The sequence below is a fragment of the Sinohyriopsis cumingii genome, chromosome 2, assembly GCF_028554795.1.
Source record: "Sinohyriopsis cumingii isolate HCF-2022 chromosome 2, ASM2855479v2, whole genome shotgun sequence".
NCBI lineage: Eukaryota > Metazoa > Mollusca > Bivalvia > Unionida > Unionidae > Sinohyriopsis > Sinohyriopsis cumingii.
The window spans coordinates 160,060,885-160,079,161 of record NC_142962.1 but is presented as its reverse complement, the minus strand read 5'-3'; the positions used below and the strand labels follow the sequence as shown (position 1 = coordinate 160,079,161).

The following is an 18,277-nucleotide window of genomic DNA, read 5'->3' as shown; positions in this document are numbered from 1 at the left end:
TGTAATATATCATGTTTGCAAGGGACCTCGTGCTCTAAAACTATAAGTGATTTTCCATCTACGGAATGACTAACATGGGACTGTACGAGAATGCATTGAATTATAGCACCTGTGTAGAAAATGCCTTGAATTATAGCACCTGTATAGAAAATGCCTTGAAGTATAACACCTGTGTAGAAAACGCATACCCGGGACAATTAAAAACAACACGTTTCATGTCAATGTAACAAAAGTTTATTGTAAAACAATATTCAGACATACGATATAGATGATATACATGTCAGAATATTTTGATGAAGAATATTGTCTACACTCTTTCTTAATTTACTTAACGAGTAATCTCTTCGAGCTTTCAGTTAAGAGTAGATCGTACCCCATGATATTTTTATACATAAAATTGACAGATAAATAGTACAACAGATTGACAGAACCTTCTGTACAGTGTTTTCTAAAACAAAATATGTACTCGTGGATGAAATATCTCTGTAAACAAGTACACAACTCCAACACTATGGGGCAAACATATTCCCTATAAACAATTATTAACTTTAATTTTTCAATTGCTACATCAAACTTGGATGTATTATTATAACTAAATTCCACTACATAATATTCATATATCACTATCCACAGCTGAACCAAGTCAACCTTCCATTTATAGCCCTACTTCTGAGTACATTCAGCTTCATAAATGCTACAATCAGTACAATACTGAAGGGTGTATACCTCCACAATATACTTTTATCCTTGTGTAACAAATCTGAAGCTGTTATTTGTACCTAAAATCTGAATCTAATAACAGGGACATACTTTTTATGATATACTAAAAATATTTAGACCAATTTAATCGTTGAGAACTGGTACGTATTAATCGATACACATTGGCGGCTAAACCTTTTAAACCAATTTGCTTGTTGGAGCTGCAGTGGTTTAGTGGTCTGCGTGTCGGACTCACGACCGAAAGGGCGTGGGTTCGATTCCTACCATCGGACCAGCCTGGGCCAGCTACCATGGTGTGTCCTTGGGATAGGCACATTGCTCCAACTGCCCTAGTACTAAATAACCTACTTGTGTTGCTGTACCGCAAAGTGCCAAACGAAAACAAACTTGTTCGTTACATTTGTGTACTGGTGTGGCACGTTGTGTGTTATGAAAGAGAACTTCAATGCTACACTAAAGTACTGTTTGGAAAATTATGCTCTTCACGAGTTTCAACGAGGTAAATGTATCTAACAGTGGCCTCGTCGTGTTCTAAAACGAACAAGGGAACACATTCTTGAGCAAAATGGAAATATGAGATGGCAAGATTAACATGAAATTATACATGAATTAATTAAAATGGCTTTATGCAAGTCTGAAAGCAGCAAACTGATAGATTGAAATTTACACTTCCTTTAATTTCAAATTAAAAAGTAACCCCATTCCAAGCATCATAAATTTTGTGCATTTTGATTCAAATTTGTAAAAAATCCTGGAACAGCTTTTGCCAATATAATCACGGCAAATTTACGAATGGAAATAAATTTTTTTTAAATTTCCATCAAAAGCATGGTCTCCAAGTTACACAAAACCTTGGACAAAATAAAATCTACATATCTTGCTCTGTTGTACTTTATACACAACAATCACTTATCATAATAACTAAAGAATTTAAAAGTTTCAAAATGATCTGAATGGAGAGATACTTCTGTGCACGAAATAGTTCTGATAAAAGACACCAAAAGTAGACATTATATTTTTATTCGTCAACACAAAATTGGCACATGTCATTACTATAATGCCACTGTTATGACCTGCTAATAAGACGCTAACTAGCTCAAATATTGCATGTATTTTTAAAATCGTGAAAAAATGTGCATTATTTATTATTATTATATTTTTATTTTGTAGCCTCTTATTTTATGTGCACATAACTCGGTATATAGGTTTATCAAAGTGTGAAAACAACCCCACTGAGGTGTCAAGAAATGATACATAGAAATTTTAAGTTATTCTTGCAGCAGATAAATGATGCTGACTATTTAAAAAGACTCACGACTCACTTTGACAAATCTGTTTTGAATGGAATATCAAAATTTTCACAAAACAATGAAATTTCTTAATTTCTAAATATGCAGGTAATGTATAAACATCAACTGACAAAAATTTTAAACAGTAATAACTGAGCAAATATTTTAACGTTCTATGATAATGACAAAGTCCATTGGGATGATTTAGACATTTATGTACTAAAATAAAATTTTGTTTCCTGAAGAACATATACGGTATCAAAAAATTGCACACCTTCTCAACAAACCATTTTAGGTAGGCAGAGATATCCGCTAAATAGCAATGTCTGTAAGTAAAGAAGTAAAACCGAACTTTATTGCACACAAGTGATTTTATCTAGTTTATTTCACTAGTGTCGATGTTCATGTCATAAATGCGCAGATAGAAATAGCATGATAAAATGAAAGATGAGATTCTCAACGTATTATTATGCAATATGGTGTAATACTAAAGCAATAAAAAAAACACACATCCTAAAGATTATTAAAGTGTAAGTGAGCAAACTGAACAATCGGGACACACCACAAAGTAAAAGATCCAAAACCATACTTAACAAATTCAAATTCACACACAAACTCACAAAGCTTTTATTCTCCAACATGCTGTATATACATACACACCCTAATATTCTAGAGAACAAACTTTCTAGCACAAAGAAATGGATTAAGTTTTAACTTACGAAAGCCTTCTTTCTTTCATTAATTGCCCCCACTAGACAATTTTATTTAAAAGTCTGAATAATCCATTCACATTCGATTACACTCGAATAAACATATTGGTATTATATAAAAATCGCTTATCTCCATATCAATTAATTCAGTTTCTGATTTTAGTTTTAATTTTGGTGTGAAAATATCTTAACTATTCCAATAATCGAACAGAGATAACAAATGCTATTGACTTTGATATGATTGATAAGTCCCATAAATATATGTATACTATCAACTCCCTGTCCTTTTGGTTTCCTTAACGGGACATATCCGTCCGATGTGGCTCAATTAGCGTACATGTTAATAGGTGTTATGATGATTGATAAACCTTAAGAAACACTTCAGTGATCTGCAAGTTGACGGTAATGCAAGGGATTGTAAGATGTTTCCCATTTCTTCGGATAATCAAGATTAAAATGAATGAATCGTTCATGGTCAAAGATGTCAGTCAATACAGCTCTTATTTTGAAAGGAAGCCATTCTTTCATTTCATGCTCAGTCGCTTGTATGTAAAATTAACATTAGTTATGACACAAATCCCATCTGGCATGAAACCCCATCTGGTTGTAGAATATTACCAAATCACAACAGCTATCTTTGAGCGTAAATATGTATCAACCAGAGTCTTAACTGAGTTGTGGCCATCGCATAATTTTCCGAATCGATAAATGGAACGCTGTTCACTTTTTAAAAGCACTCGTGGTGCATATGCACTGATACAGGTAATAGGACACCATAATAATTATATGGGCCGTACAAAATGTTTAAAATCTGTTTGGTTTTGAGTAACATTATAATTGCTTTGGTTCAAGTTACTGTCATACTTTTGCTTTTTGGGGGTAAAGAAAGACCTATTTTCACAAAATTAAAACTGAATGATATTCGAGTATTTGGTTCTTTATCCAAGTTAATTTTATATATATATATATATATATATATATATATATATATATATATATATATATATATATATATATACACCTTTATCAACTATTACGACCTACACTATAAACATATTTTTTAAACATTTCATTTGTTCATAGTAAGCATAATTTAATCATAATTTGTATCTCTGATATGATAAAATTTTACAAGATAATGTCATAAGAATGAAATATGTACACGATAAATTGTGTAAATTTGGGAATGAAAACTGTAAAAAAATAACGTAAAACCAAGCACACACTGACATTCAGTCAGCTAAAAAAATGATACAGCGATGTTATGTTTTTTTCACTGAGATTCACTTTTGTGTATCCCTCAAATATGGGGTACGTGAGCTATCACAAAATTCCATACAAATCAGCAGTCATCCCACATTAGGTCAGTTTCTAAAGTCGGCATCACGACATTTCGCTTTACAGTTAATTCTGCTACCACATATCTCCAATATACAAAACTGTACACTCCTCATTTTGTTGCAAATGCGGCCCAGTCCTTTTGCACTGTTATAATGACCCTGTATGTAAATTATGAGTGATGACTCGGAATGAATCTCTTAGGTATACAGTTGGGTTCTGAGGTTCCAGCATTCCGATCCTGACCCTGTTTCAAGTGATACATACAACCCGTGACCCGATCGACCTCTGGAAAGTTACAGTCTCAGTATGCAAAATGAGAATGCTTGAACACTTTGTGAGAAAACATTCATGATGATGTGTTCTTATTTCCGTCATGTTTCAGAACAAGAAATGGAACAGAACATGGAATTTCTACCTTCCTAAAGCTCATGAAAACAGCGATTAGAAAGCGACTGAAGTTTTCGAATTGTAGTCCATTCCTTAAATGTGTCTTTGACCATTCTCGGTTTTATCTAAGCCTTTTAATATTGTTCCTTATGATTTAGAGGGGCTAGCAGCAGTGGCGGCATTTGTTGGTTGGCTATTATTAGGATCCGTGCGTCCGGGAACACCATGGGAATAATAGTATGGTGTGTCTGTAAAGAAAAATAGCATACATCTTATATAGAGAATAACATAAATTTGCTAAGACATTAAAACTCTTGATATATCCTTATATACCAGTTTTAATATTAAATTCTGTCTGTTTATATATGTGCGTGTGTGTGTGTGTTCAAATTATCGTCTATTACTTAAATGTGTATTTGACCATTCCCAATTTTTACAACGGTCCAGTAGGTTCATACATATACATGATTCTGTGCATTATATCTACTAATGGGGTTCGCTATTATTGACATTTATTATAAGCTCTGTTAACATGTTGCTTTCAATCTTTTATTTACTTTATTATGTTACTTAATTGGAAACTTTGAATTATTTTGTCATTTTGCCTTTGTTTTACAATATATCTTGTTTATATATATATATATATATATATATATATATATATATATATATATATATATATATATATATATATATATATATATTCTTTTTGGATTTGGGATACTTACTTATAATTCCACCTGCGCCATATCTAACCGCTGTCCATGATGAATCGGAATATGGGTTGTTGTACTGGCTGTATGGAATCTGAGAGGTGTAGTAATCTCCTGTTGAACCTATTAAGGTAAATTGGAGAATATATATATGGACTGAAAAATTGTAGTTTTTCTTCAGTGTTTTATTTCTTTTTGTCAGGAGGAATGCGTATTATAGATTCTCAGTATACGTCATCCCTTGTTCTGGTAAGTACAGTTTATGTAGATAGTCATAGCCGAATACAGACCATATTTGAATACAATGGAAGTCTCAGTAACACAATTTTGCTATTTCAATCAAGAACTAGGAACAGTGTTAAATCTGTGCTATCAAAGAAACAGAAAACCTGCCCGATAACAGTCCCAAGATGCTACGATACAACGAGGATACAGCACTACAAACAGTATGGATGAGATGGAGGTACTTCCACTCGATATACTGTCATTGTTTTGAAACGTTGTTTTACCCCTCTTGGCAGTTTCGAGGTTTGAATTCAATGTTGTTGGATCATTTCTTAAAATGCATTGTTCTCATAAAGTTGTTAGCACAATAACTAATGTCAAGATTCTATTAATTAGTGTGGGGGTGGGGCTAACTGTCATGATTTCATGTATGTATGTATGTATGTATGTATGTATGTATGTATGTATGTATGTATGTATGTGGGTGGGGGAGTGAGGGGGAGGGTGGGTGCGTGCGTCCGTGTGCGTGTGTGTGTGTTGTTGAACGGCAAATCAGCACAACCCTGGTCATTTAGAACCAAACGACTGCAAGGCACCAAAAATGTTGAAGATAAACATCAATAAACATAAAGTAAGCTTGTATGATGAAGCCAAAAGATAGAAGGTAACGATCTGCAAAACCTCTATAAAAAAAGGGAAATAAGGCAAAAAAGCGTTAATTCCTTCAAATACATGTCTCATATTTTCTATATAATCCGCACTCTCTTAGAAAGTAAATACTTTGGTCGGAACATTATTACAGGACGCACATGACAACAAACAGGCTGTCTCCGTGTTAATCGTCTCTTACGATATGCAGGAGGGCGAATAGGGCCTAAAACAGAGATACAAGAGCCCACAGATTGTAATGTCATCTGATTGACAGCTGTGATATACATTTATAAACGTGTCTGGTTTCTATTAAAAGTTAAACCTACATTACATTACAAGTCAAGTTGAACTACATGAGATTTTAACCCATGTCATTCGCGTCTAAGCAAATTCTCTTCGGATATGCACAAAATCGAATATTTTTCTACAGTTTTATGCTAAACTCAAATTTAGGACGCAAAATGAAAACAGTAGAAAGGAGCGATTCTGAAAGTATGAATCACAGTTATAACGTTTAATCAAACGAATAATAGACGGTTGTGTTATATCAAACCCTGCCAGTCCAAATAGAGAATTTATTACTCAGAATATAGTACATCATAAGACATAAGTACAACATAGTTTTTCACGACATGTACTGCTATTGTTTTCTGTAACAATTATCGCAGATAGATAATTGTTTAAAAGCGGTACCTCTAGAGGTTGTCAGAATGGCAGATCTTCTATTATGTTTCCATATTTTTAGATGAAAAGAATGACTACGTGACAAAACTGCTTTATTTCTTTCATTATTGTTCTAATACAAACCGATAAGGGTCCTATGGTATACAATATCATGTCCGTTTTACGAACAACTATGTGGCAAGACAATGTCATTGGCACCCATCCAGAATACGAAACCATGCCTAGGACATATTTTACTTGAATGATAAGTGAATTTTAAGGAATACAAAGGATAGCACCACTAGCAGCGAAGAAACAAAGGCAATATTGTAATTAAATGCTTCTGTTCTGATAATGTATCTTTTTAACCTAAGTTTTACTTAAATGGAGAATTCCTTTCACTTTTCATGAAGGGGTATCAGTGACAGCCATTCAGTTAGCTATTCCAGGTCAAATGACCTTAGGAGCTAGTTTGATTGATAGAAAATTAAACAGTGGGCACCTTCTCCTTGGACAGATGACAAAGCAGAAACGTATGCTCACTGGATATGCAAGAGTTATTTTATTGTATAAACACATTTCCTAAACTATATGCACTTTAGGATTATGGTTTAAATACTGTGTCTGACCCGTACTTCGATGAAATCTAACCAAGAGAAAGACTCGGGAATTATCAAGTCATTTAATTAACACTTATTATTGTTTATTAACTAAAATACCGCGCATACAATGCAAGAAGGATCCGATGGGTACACTACACAAATGAAGTGAGTCTTGTGCCTATACTTTAATAGAGAGATCATCAAAATACACAACAAATATATTTTCTAAGTCGAAAAGAATCATGAAAAAGTTAATTCCTTGGTGAAGTATACTATAATTCTGAATTTTACTTTGTCACTCTTGTCTGGCATACTACGTCTTTTGTCTTATTTTGTCTCATCAATTCAAATATTACCTGCTGTATCTTTCAAGCTCAAGTTTGTGTCATATCTTCAGACTTCTACCGTTTGAGCTATTTACATGATGAAATTTGCCTTGACACCGGAAAGCTCAACTCGCATTTATTATTAGAAAGATACTTGCTGCAAAATGATTATAAAGCTAACAATTACTTGATAAAACTATTTGTAAGTCAACATGCCCAAAGCATGAAATCACTCCCCCCGGAATTGTTTGTTAGCGGCCTTAACTGTTATGATAAATTGAAGTGGAGCAGATTAGAGTGATCACTTTCACCATCTGAAACCCGCCAGAGCTTGCACGAGTCTAACGTGCGATATCTGATTCTCTCGCCCCTTTTCCGACAGCTCTGATTGTAATGAAAAATTGACAACACACTGTTTATTTGTGTTTTGTTTGCTTAGCATATTGACTGAAAACTTGTTTTTATCTTTGGTTCGCTATTATCATAACCGAGTTATTGTCACTTCTACTTGCTTTCGATCGACAAACATTATCACTGGCACATTGCTTGATTAATATGGTGAATATTAATTTAGCAATTTGTTTTGCCTCATCCATGTTTGTCTTGTGATAGCAATAAACAAGCCATTCCGGCATATTATCGACTCAATTCTACATTGGCAAGTTATCACTCGCTTTTTATCCGCTGATTGAATTTACCATAATGAAACACTATTTCAAATGGAATCGGATATATATTGATTATAGAAGAATCAGTGTACATCACACAAGGGAGGCCAGCAAGAGTATATTAATATAAACAAGGAATAAAACCGAACGATTCCATACACATGTATTAATACATTCGACGTACATACATGAATACATACGTACATACGATAAACCAAAACAAAGCTTTAAATTCTTGATTAAATGTAAAGAAGGGGTAGTAAAATTGTGGAAACATTGCGTAAAATTGGTAGAATGCGGGGATAAATTATAAAAACCATATGTTAAATCGTCATCCTGAATAACAACATATCGTTGATATTTCTTCGTCAGATATTATCTTGCCTATGTCATCAGCTACAGTCCCTCAAATGTAGTTTACGTCCCATTCATCACTCGGAATCGACTTCACTTCAAACGAAAAACCAGTTGTCTTATCAACACGACAATGAATCTTTCACACAAAAAGTGACGTCGACGATACAGGCGCTTGCCAGATAAGTTTTCTTATGCAAGCTTATCAAGGCGAAAGACAATACAGTTGCAATAGATCTGGTATAAATCAAGACCTAGAGGAAGCTGAGGAAACCCATCTTACTCCAATGCGAATAAAATGGATAGTGTTTAAAAAAGACACAAACTTGTGTGATAGAGAGTACAAGCATACAAGTCTGCCTTGAAGCAGTGCAGAACCAAGAAAATTCACTCGGCAAGATTTCAATCATGGAAACTGCTTCTTATAATTTCAAACGCATAAACAAAATGAACAATATAATAAACAGTATTATCTTGTCTCAAATACGAACTCGGCTCAAAATCACGTGATTCCGCTTACTGTAAGATTAGACGTATAGTTGTATGAACAGGTGTATGAGGTCTATTAGAATTGCAAGGTTTAATTAATTTGTACATGAAGTTGGGTTTATGTTTAATTTGTAACGGGCATATCATTCGATAAATCATTCTTTGTGTTTGATGATTTTATGATATATACTTACCTATTTATATTTTCTATAAGTATGAAAACCACCAAGCCAGGGATTTTTTTTTAAAGTGTCAAGTATTTAAAGAGATTCTATTAGGGTTCAGTAATGCGAAATGCGGAACAGATTTCAAAAATTATGACCATAGGTGTATTATCAATAACGAAACAAATTTATAGATGAGATGGAACCCAGGCATTGGAACCCTACTCTACAGACAATAGAAGAGAAATTACACAAGACAACCACACACCCAAATTTGCATGCTGTAAATGTAGCAATAGCTTTTTAATTACCCATGAAAACTTACTTAATGCCATTATATTGAGAACGACAACTATCTTAGCTTTATTCTCCAATGCTCAGCACATTTTCGTACTTTTTCATGCAGCAAAGCCCATTAATGGTAAACAGTTCAACTTGACTCAACCTAATTTCCAGCATGTTATTTTTGATTCATTCAGAACGACAAATGAGTCATTGATCAGTGAAAGTACTGCAAATAATGCAATCTCGGCTGCCATTAAATGCTTCCGCCCCGACGAATGTTGTGAAAGCAAAACCTTTTCAGCAAACCCAATCATCAGTTCCCTTTTTATGGGCTTTGTGAACGTCTTATTTGTCTCCTTATAGGAATGTAATGCTGTCTTGTGGTTGCAACTGTATACTCAAACGATGGCAAAGGCATTAACATGAAAAATGAAATGACGATCAATAGATGGCTTTTGGTGTTTTCGTGAAATATTGAATTCAGCACTTAGGACACAATTGGCAAGAAATTTCATATTTTTCTTTCCTACATTTTATCAGCAGACTTAGTTGCAAAGCTTGTTATTGGACTCCATTTTCTCACATATATTATTGTCTACCGTAGGGGATATTTTGAATCAGCAGCTGGTTCAACACTAATACCGGAGCGGTTATTCGGAAGCAGAGAAGCACAAAATAGCTATTCAGGTTATTATCGTTTAAGGGATGCTTTCAGAAAATTGTATTTCAGCCATATCGATATAATTTTTAGATTTCCCCTTCGAGACGCATACATGTGACACTAATACGATTGTCCACATTTCTAAAAATTACTAAGTAATTTTATTAACTCGCGCCTGCAATTAGACGGCCTAAACAAATCGACGCGAGATTCCATTAGATGTACGCTGTTATTCTTGCGTCCATCAAGCAGATTACGGAGGATGAAGGGCCTGTTATGCCGATCTCTCGCCGTTCCGAGAGCTTTTCATTCTATGGCAACCTCAACACTGATTTAGCTGATGAATTGTTAGAGAAACGTGTCAAATGTTAACAGGCTCGCGTGTGCTGACAGCACCATATTAACTGATATGGACCGGGCTACATACAGACAGTCGATAGCTTCTACACGTAAATGACAGTCAGATTTGAAACTTGTCCCACTAATGTTCAACAATAAAGTCGTTATGGCTTTATTTGATAATTACCATGACAAACTCGAGGCCCGCCAATAAAGGACTGGCAGATCTCTCCGTCGGTAAACCTAGGAAATGTTTATTAATTTTAAAAACATAAAAATCGCAATTTTAAAAAATATTTTCGAAGAACTAATATCACGTTTAAATCAAAGTAGTTTTAGATATAAAATATAAAAATATAACGTCGCGAGATAGCAAACGCAATAAGGAACACATGACTTGTAATATAATAGCGTCTGTCAGTGGGCAATCTTACACTTGCTGGCATTACATTTTGCCATTGTTCTCGTCACTATCACCCAACAAATCTAAATAACGCAAATTATTCCCAGCACTTTCTAATATATATATATATATATATATATATATATATATATATATATATATATATATATATATATATATATATATATATACACTAAAATGTTTAATTTTTCGACTGAAATAAGTCACTAAACTAATTTGCACTTTCAACAATATTTCCAAATTTGATCAGTTATTCGATGGTGAAGAAGCAATGTAAGATTGTACTTAATTGAAACACGTGGACGAGACTCTGCTAGATCCCTCTTCTTGGTAGCTTTGTTAGCATGTTATTTATAATATATATTTATTCCTAAAACAAAAATGGCACTCTGGAAATATTGTGTTCACTATCAAAGTCAAAAGCCTAACGGGATGCAAACAGAGTGAATGACCTTTTCGAATGAACCAATAAGCAAGTTGTTTCTGCTTGAATGAATGCCAGCAATTACTTCATCAAAGTTTTTGAAGTCAGTGATACGGTACATACTGTAACTTGATGCCTGCCATTTGGACACTTCGGCCATTTACGAAACAAGGATTAACCGAGGAGTTGCGATTACATCGAACTATTTTTTCATTCGCAACTTCTCTGTCAATTATTCGGTCCATTCAATCGTAGAAATAGCCGCGGTGATCTGAATATTGTGCTATTAGAGCTATTTCTTGTCTTGGAGGACATTTACGGCGAATACAATGTATGATGTTTCTGTAAAGTACTGCAACGATATACATGAAAGATATGTACATTAAAGCTGGATTGAAGGAAGCATATTTCTCTCTACTGTTTGAAAAAGGAACCGTTTTCGAAGCCATTTGTTTTATTTACTTTAAACTTCAGATTATGCGAATGTATTATATAAGTATCACATATATAGAGTGCACACATTTACAGAATAAATCACTCCTGAATTATGTTACGCACTGCTTAAGTATGATATACTAAAGACTGCTAATAGATCAACTATTATTTATACAATTCATGACATCCAAACTTTAATTATAAAAAGTGATATTATCCCATCCCATTATTGCTGGGTAACTTAATTAAGTTAACAAGAACTCGAACCCACTATAACCACCAGTTTTTTTCTTTCAAAAACTTGAACACTGTTGACGCCTCTACCGACGCTGACACAACCGGATGCGTGATAATAGGTCTCATAATACGCATGATGTTTTCGAAACATTCTGGACAAAATGACTGCCAGTGTTCGACATCAACGAAAAAATAAAAACAAACTCCGAAAACACATGCCACAAATCTGAAAATTCTTTATCATAGTAGTCAATGAATACCGCATAGTGTCTTTCAATTCTTCTGATGAGTTAAAGATGATACCATCTTAAATACTTGTAAACAAAAAATTCAGTGTTGAAAGATGATATCACCTAAAATCCTGGTAACAAAACTCAGAACTGAATAGTCAATATAGATATAAGCAATCACTGGCAAAATTAAAGAACTCTCTAATTCAGTTTTTTTTTATGTAATAGGATAATATTAAATCTCACCACTAATCTGGTGATGTGGGATTAACTCCGTCATAAAGCTACACATGCACGTGAAAGGCAGTCAACTGAAGGAGTTTGCGTGTCTGCCTGCGTATTCAGGGACAACCAAGAAGCATCTTTTTAAGGCAATCAGTTCCAGTTTGGTTGTCATGTAGTGGATTTTACAGTCATTACATGAATAATGACCAGATCTAATTTCTGAGTTTGATCATCAAACGTACTGATGCAGAATAAAATATCATTGGAAGAACCCACAGAATGCAACTACCAAAGGAATCCTAATTTTAAACGAGTCGTTAATTTTCCTTGTTTAGACGGCAGATTTAATTGTAAGGCCAAACATGGCTTCTCAATGCAGTGCAAGTGTTCCAGAACGCTAGTTGATAAATGATAGAAAGTGGCCAGCCTGAGGTATTCACTGTATACGTGCTGTACTAAAACCAGATAATATCTTACTTGAATGTTAAAAAATTCGGATGTAGCAAAACATTAACCAGTCCAAATGTTTATATTATTCGGCATTTTTCCTGTTTAAACAAACTTGTTCTTGAACTTATTATTAATCGCAATGGCTACTTCAGACTTATTATAAACAGACTGGACAAAACCCATGGGTACAAATTACTACATTCTGAATAAAATATCTTGTAATAACAACAAATTAATCTAATTTGCTCTGAAAGAAAACTGACATCTGAAATTAAATTATGTGATACAATCAATATATGAAATTTACTAAATTCCACGAAATCTGCCGAAGTTAGAAATTTGGGACATTATATCTAATGAGTACTAACTGAACATAGTAATATGGCAAATGCTACTTTTAAGTACATAAAACTACCGGATTCTATTTATTTTTATTATTGTTTTGTTCTCTTTCTGCCCCCTCTCATCTCTGCTTCATTGATTATTCCTTAATGATTCTGCCATATTTGATTTATAACATTCTTAAGATGCTAATCCTTTTAAATACTACTTACATATTGATGAAAGTTTTTATTATATGTATACGCTTGAACAAATATATTCTGGTATATTTTCAAAAGTCAGACATTTGCACGTGTCATATACTTATGCTGTATCATATACTCATGTTGAAACAAGTGTGCATACGTGTGCATACGTATGTAAATAAGTATGTCTTGTGTTGATTCAATGGATGAACATGGGAGAGATTTGATTTCAAGTACATATCAATGTTGCCATCATCGATTTCTGCAAAAAACTAGAATCTACTTACTTAACCAATTGGTCATATGCAAATGAAGATGACGTGATCCCATAAGCAAATCAAATATTACCAAGTTTTGTAAGGTATACAAAACATACCAATGGTGACAAAGCAAACAGTAAAGCGTTCAGCACCATACACACTGATCAATAGCAACAATAAAAAGAACATAATAATAATAATAATAATAATAATAATAATAATAATAATAATCTACTCACAAGGCATTGTGCTAATATTGTATGCAGATGTAACTTGAGGCAAGACGATGGGAGAGGAGATGGACCCGACGGCAGCTTGGCTTGGATATGTCGAGGCGTACGTAGTACTGGCGTGGCCTTCAAAGAAAAGAAATAATAATAATAATAATAATAATAATAATAATAATAATAATAATAAATAGATCATGATCATAGTGGCGGTTTTGTTTGTAAATTTGGCAAAAATCACAACAATGAAAAGAAAGTTTCAAAAATATTGTAACAATTTTTGGTCCAAGATTGTGATCATTTACCAAGTGCCCTGCATCAATTTAAAAAAAAAACAAACATTGCCCTTTAACTTATGTTAAATAAAGACTTTCTGATAGTTAAAATTATTAGTAATGATAATAAACTTTTAATAGAATACTCCACATCGTTAGGATAAAAGAAAAGAATTAACCTACAAATACTTAAAGACGAACTTGTACATTTGTTTCTAATAGACTGTCATGGCTTGTTTTTGTCCACAGTTTGTTTTATGTTGCATAAGAAACAACTTTGTAAATATTTACATGAATGTAATATGCCGACACATACACTGTTAACTAAATATTCGTTATGGAAAACTTAAACTTTAATTATGCCCAAAAATATTTACAATAATGTCAAGATATGGGTATTTTACATTAAGGAGTGAATAATGGAAAATGTAATAAATTATGGAATGAAGGTAGACAGTCTCGTGAAATAGAATGAACGGATGAAAGGAGAATGACTGTTATGTATGGGCTAAAAGCATTTGCAGCAAGTATATGAAAAAGCAAAGATTGATTTCGCATAAAATGTCATAGGGTGAACGGTAGTTTGGACGCAGTTAGGCGTAAACTTTGGAAATAAATTAATATGTATATATGTTTACCTTGTTTCTCAACTGAAAATAATATTTTGGCCTCACTATGCTTTGTAACTTCTATTTCCTGATTTTAGAAAATGTTGATTTCTGGTTTGTTCCGAGATGTTGAGCAAAGTTTTACATTGTGGGACAGCTATGTAATGTCTCCCTGTGACCAAGTCACGCCTTCAGCACACGTGATCAATCGTAACAGCGTGTATTATTCAATACCAAAGTGTGCATCAATATGAAATTTACAATAAATACATGTACAATAGGGTCCAATAAAGATCTGTTTTGATGTCTGTTTCATTTCCTAAATGCATCAATCATCAAAGATCGTGTCTAGCGATATAACTCTGAGATTTTAGGGAAATTTATTATACTAACTGGAAAAATATTGAATGTGAAGGACTAACTTCTTATCTCAACTGACACGATTGATTACCACTTCTAATTCAATTAAACCAACATCCTTTGCGCTCAAATCAAGTGTTCACGCGTCTTTTCCACAAGGAAATCTACAATCCGTCAACCTAGAAGTGAGTTGTCAAATATTCATTAAGTGCTTCTGCACACGACTCAAGAGAGGAAACGGACAAGAAACGAGGAAATGTGGTAAAGCTTTTCCAAAGGTCTTCAAAGTCTGAGACAGGAAACTGCACAATAATCCCCAATTTTGCTTTAATAGTGTGACTACCATTTCTAAACAAAGCCCAGTAATGATCAAAATTGTCCCGTTGTGTACTTCATTTTACTGTAACCTTGTGTGGTCTTTGGAGTAATACCAATATAACAAATTTATAGGATTTTGTTACGTGCACGAACGGTTACTTGTGTTACGGATGAAAACGGCGTTGCCTTTGTGTAAATTCGTGAATCACTGATGGTATTTATTGTAAACATTTAAATAGATGTCTTTTGTGCTTTGACATACTGGGTTGGGTGTCCTGTCTCTGTTTAGCTCATATTTTTACGTCGGAGCGGCGTTATAAAACAATTTAAACACAATGTAGGGTAAAAAGGTGAGTAGTTTATCAGTTGATAATCTAGAGTTTTCATACCTAATGCAAAAAATAAATGTGCACGAAGCTGACAGGGCCTTTGAAACTAGAAAGAATGAGAAAAAGAGTTAATCTAAATTAAACTTGCATTTACTTTGGTGAAAACTTAATTGTGTAGCAATATTCATATCTGACAGTGTTTTTAACTTTTCAACTAAATGCAGAAACAATTGCGAAAGTTAACCTAAAGCTTTCGACCTTACGCTAAGGACTTCATCAGCAGAATGCTATTGAAGTCCTTAGCTTGAGGTGGAGAGCTTCGGGTTAGCTTTTTCTATTGTTTGTGTAAGCAGTTGAAACGTTAAAAATATTGTCAATTATAAAAGTGCATTTCTGTACTCTTTTTGATGAACATATTTTTGACGTTGTATTTGATGCATGAGATCATATTTCCGTAGAGAGAGCAAAAATGACTTATTCTTTTAAATTAACTTATTTAATATTAAGGTGAACATATTCTAGTTCACTCCGTGTCTCCTGCAAAGATTTATATTCTATTAATGCTGTAACACTGATTGTACTTGTTTTTTTTTGTTGTTGCTGAGACAGAAAAGTCTGTACAATTAAGAAGCGACGTTTGTTGAAAAAAAAACAAAGATAAGATTCACCAAAGTTAATTAAAAATAAACTGGAAATAAATAATTTTTCCTGATACAAAGAACAAGATGATAGACTTGTGCCCTGCATATACAAAAATGAACTAGAATTGCTACCTGGAGATATTACATTGTTAGAACAGATGACAAAAAGAAACGGGAAGGAAAGGAATAGCCATGCTTATTTAACGAATCCTTTCATGATACCAATATGCTCTGACACATGCACATGCTCAAAAAGTACACATAGCATGCAAATCTGAATGAGTTGTATACGGAATTTTAAAAGAAAAGAAATACCATCACCTGAAAACGAGAAGAAAAGGCCTCGAAAAAATAACCGACACCTTCGTTTTCAAGTCTGGTGAACAGGAGATTGTTTAAGCACATAAACACCAAGATTGTAATGAGGTATATTTAATTATTTTACTTTTTATTTAAAAATGTCTGAAGAAACAGTCAGCGAATAATATCAATCAGTCTGCGAAGTTAATATTTCGAGTGCGATTTAGTTAATTTTTTCAACATTCCTCTGGCTGTAGTTAAGCTTCCTGACTATCTATCAGTAGGCAAGAGAATAGTGCTTAGGTATACCGAAAACATGTAGACGAAGGTGACAATAAATATGACGTGCGAGATGCAGTTAGTAAGGGGAACATGAAAGTGCTCGAAAAGAAAACGTGTTGTGCTATCAAAAAAGATGTCCAAAACTTGATGAAGTGAAAAGAAAACGGCTTACTAAACACGAAGTCTTACTTGAGAACTGGGCGGGGAACGAAGGCAAAGGAGTAAACGTCTGAGTCTGACTTAGGGGTGTCGCTTGCACGGGCTGCACGGGTGTCAGCTCCGTCAGATTTCTGCTTGTGTTGACATTAGAGGGGGTTCCGGGCTTGGACGAAGGGGAGGGATTCCTATTATTATTGTTGGTATTGTTGTTGCTATTGTAGTTGGTATTTGTACTATTGTTGGAATTGTTTGTAGTTGCTGAAAATGGGAAACAACACAAGCCGTCTCACAACAATCGCAACAGGTTCACGTGCAGGTTAAGTTAAATATATAAATATATAAAAATGAAATAAAAATAAAATACATGCACGAGTTGGTTATGTTCTCTGTGTCCGTAACAGTTTACACGTGCATTACCTGTCCTATTATATTATATTATATTATCTTATCTTATATTATATTATATTATATTATATTATATTCGCGTTTTTTTCTCCGCTCCTCTGGCGTATGCGGTGAGTTGGCATCCAAATAAATGTAAGGTTCAACGTGAATTATATATCTCCGTAAGTATAAGCAACACGACAAGAATGGAATTTGATAGTAGAAATTATCAAAACAGATTGAAATACCATGTGTGCTGAACAGAACAAAAACACGTTTTTCAGACAAAACTTCTAGTAATAACGAGAAAGAAACGTAATATATTTTCGTAATAGTGAGAATCATAAATAAGATATTCATCTGAGGTACTCAATTTCACCTTCTAATTTGTGACAGTGTCGTACTACGATAATGACAATTGCAGAGAAAAGATCTTTCTCATCTGAGGTAGATATTTATTCGAAATAAATTATGTCCAACTCCCGATTGAAAATGATAGACACCAATTTTATCCGAGGCTATCTCGACTAAGAGGCATATTTATCAGCCATCTTACATAGCAGTACGGCGATTTTACGACATCCGCACCTTGTTT

The 18,277-nt window shown here is 33.8% G+C and overlaps 1 protein-coding gene across 8 annotated transcripts in view; it reads right to left on the bottom strand.

Annotated features, from left to right (window-relative positions):
- Nucleotides 1-211: 211 nt before the first annotated feature.
- The window catches only part of LOC149806207 (uncharacterized), a 145,140-nt gene continuing 127,074 nt past the window's right edge, over nt 212-18,277 (bottom strand). For 6 of the 8 annotated variants that reach the window (XM_089951142.1, XM_089951141.1, XM_089951144.1 and 3 more), the window contains 4 exons: nt 17,329-17,556; nt 14,039-14,155; nt 5,176-5,283; nt 212-4,695 (listed from right to left, as the gene is read on the bottom strand). In XM_089951142.1, the coding sequence (XP_089807268.1) occupies nt 4,595-4,695; nt 5,176-5,283; nt 14,039-14,155; nt 17,329-17,556 (554 nt within the window). In that variant the 3' untranslated portion in view covers nt 212-4,594. The remainder of the gene's footprint in view (nt 4,696-5,175; nt 5,284-14,038; nt 14,156-17,328; nt 17,557-18,277) is intronic. The other 2 variants (XM_089951146.1, XM_089951147.1) reach the window with 1 other exon arrangement.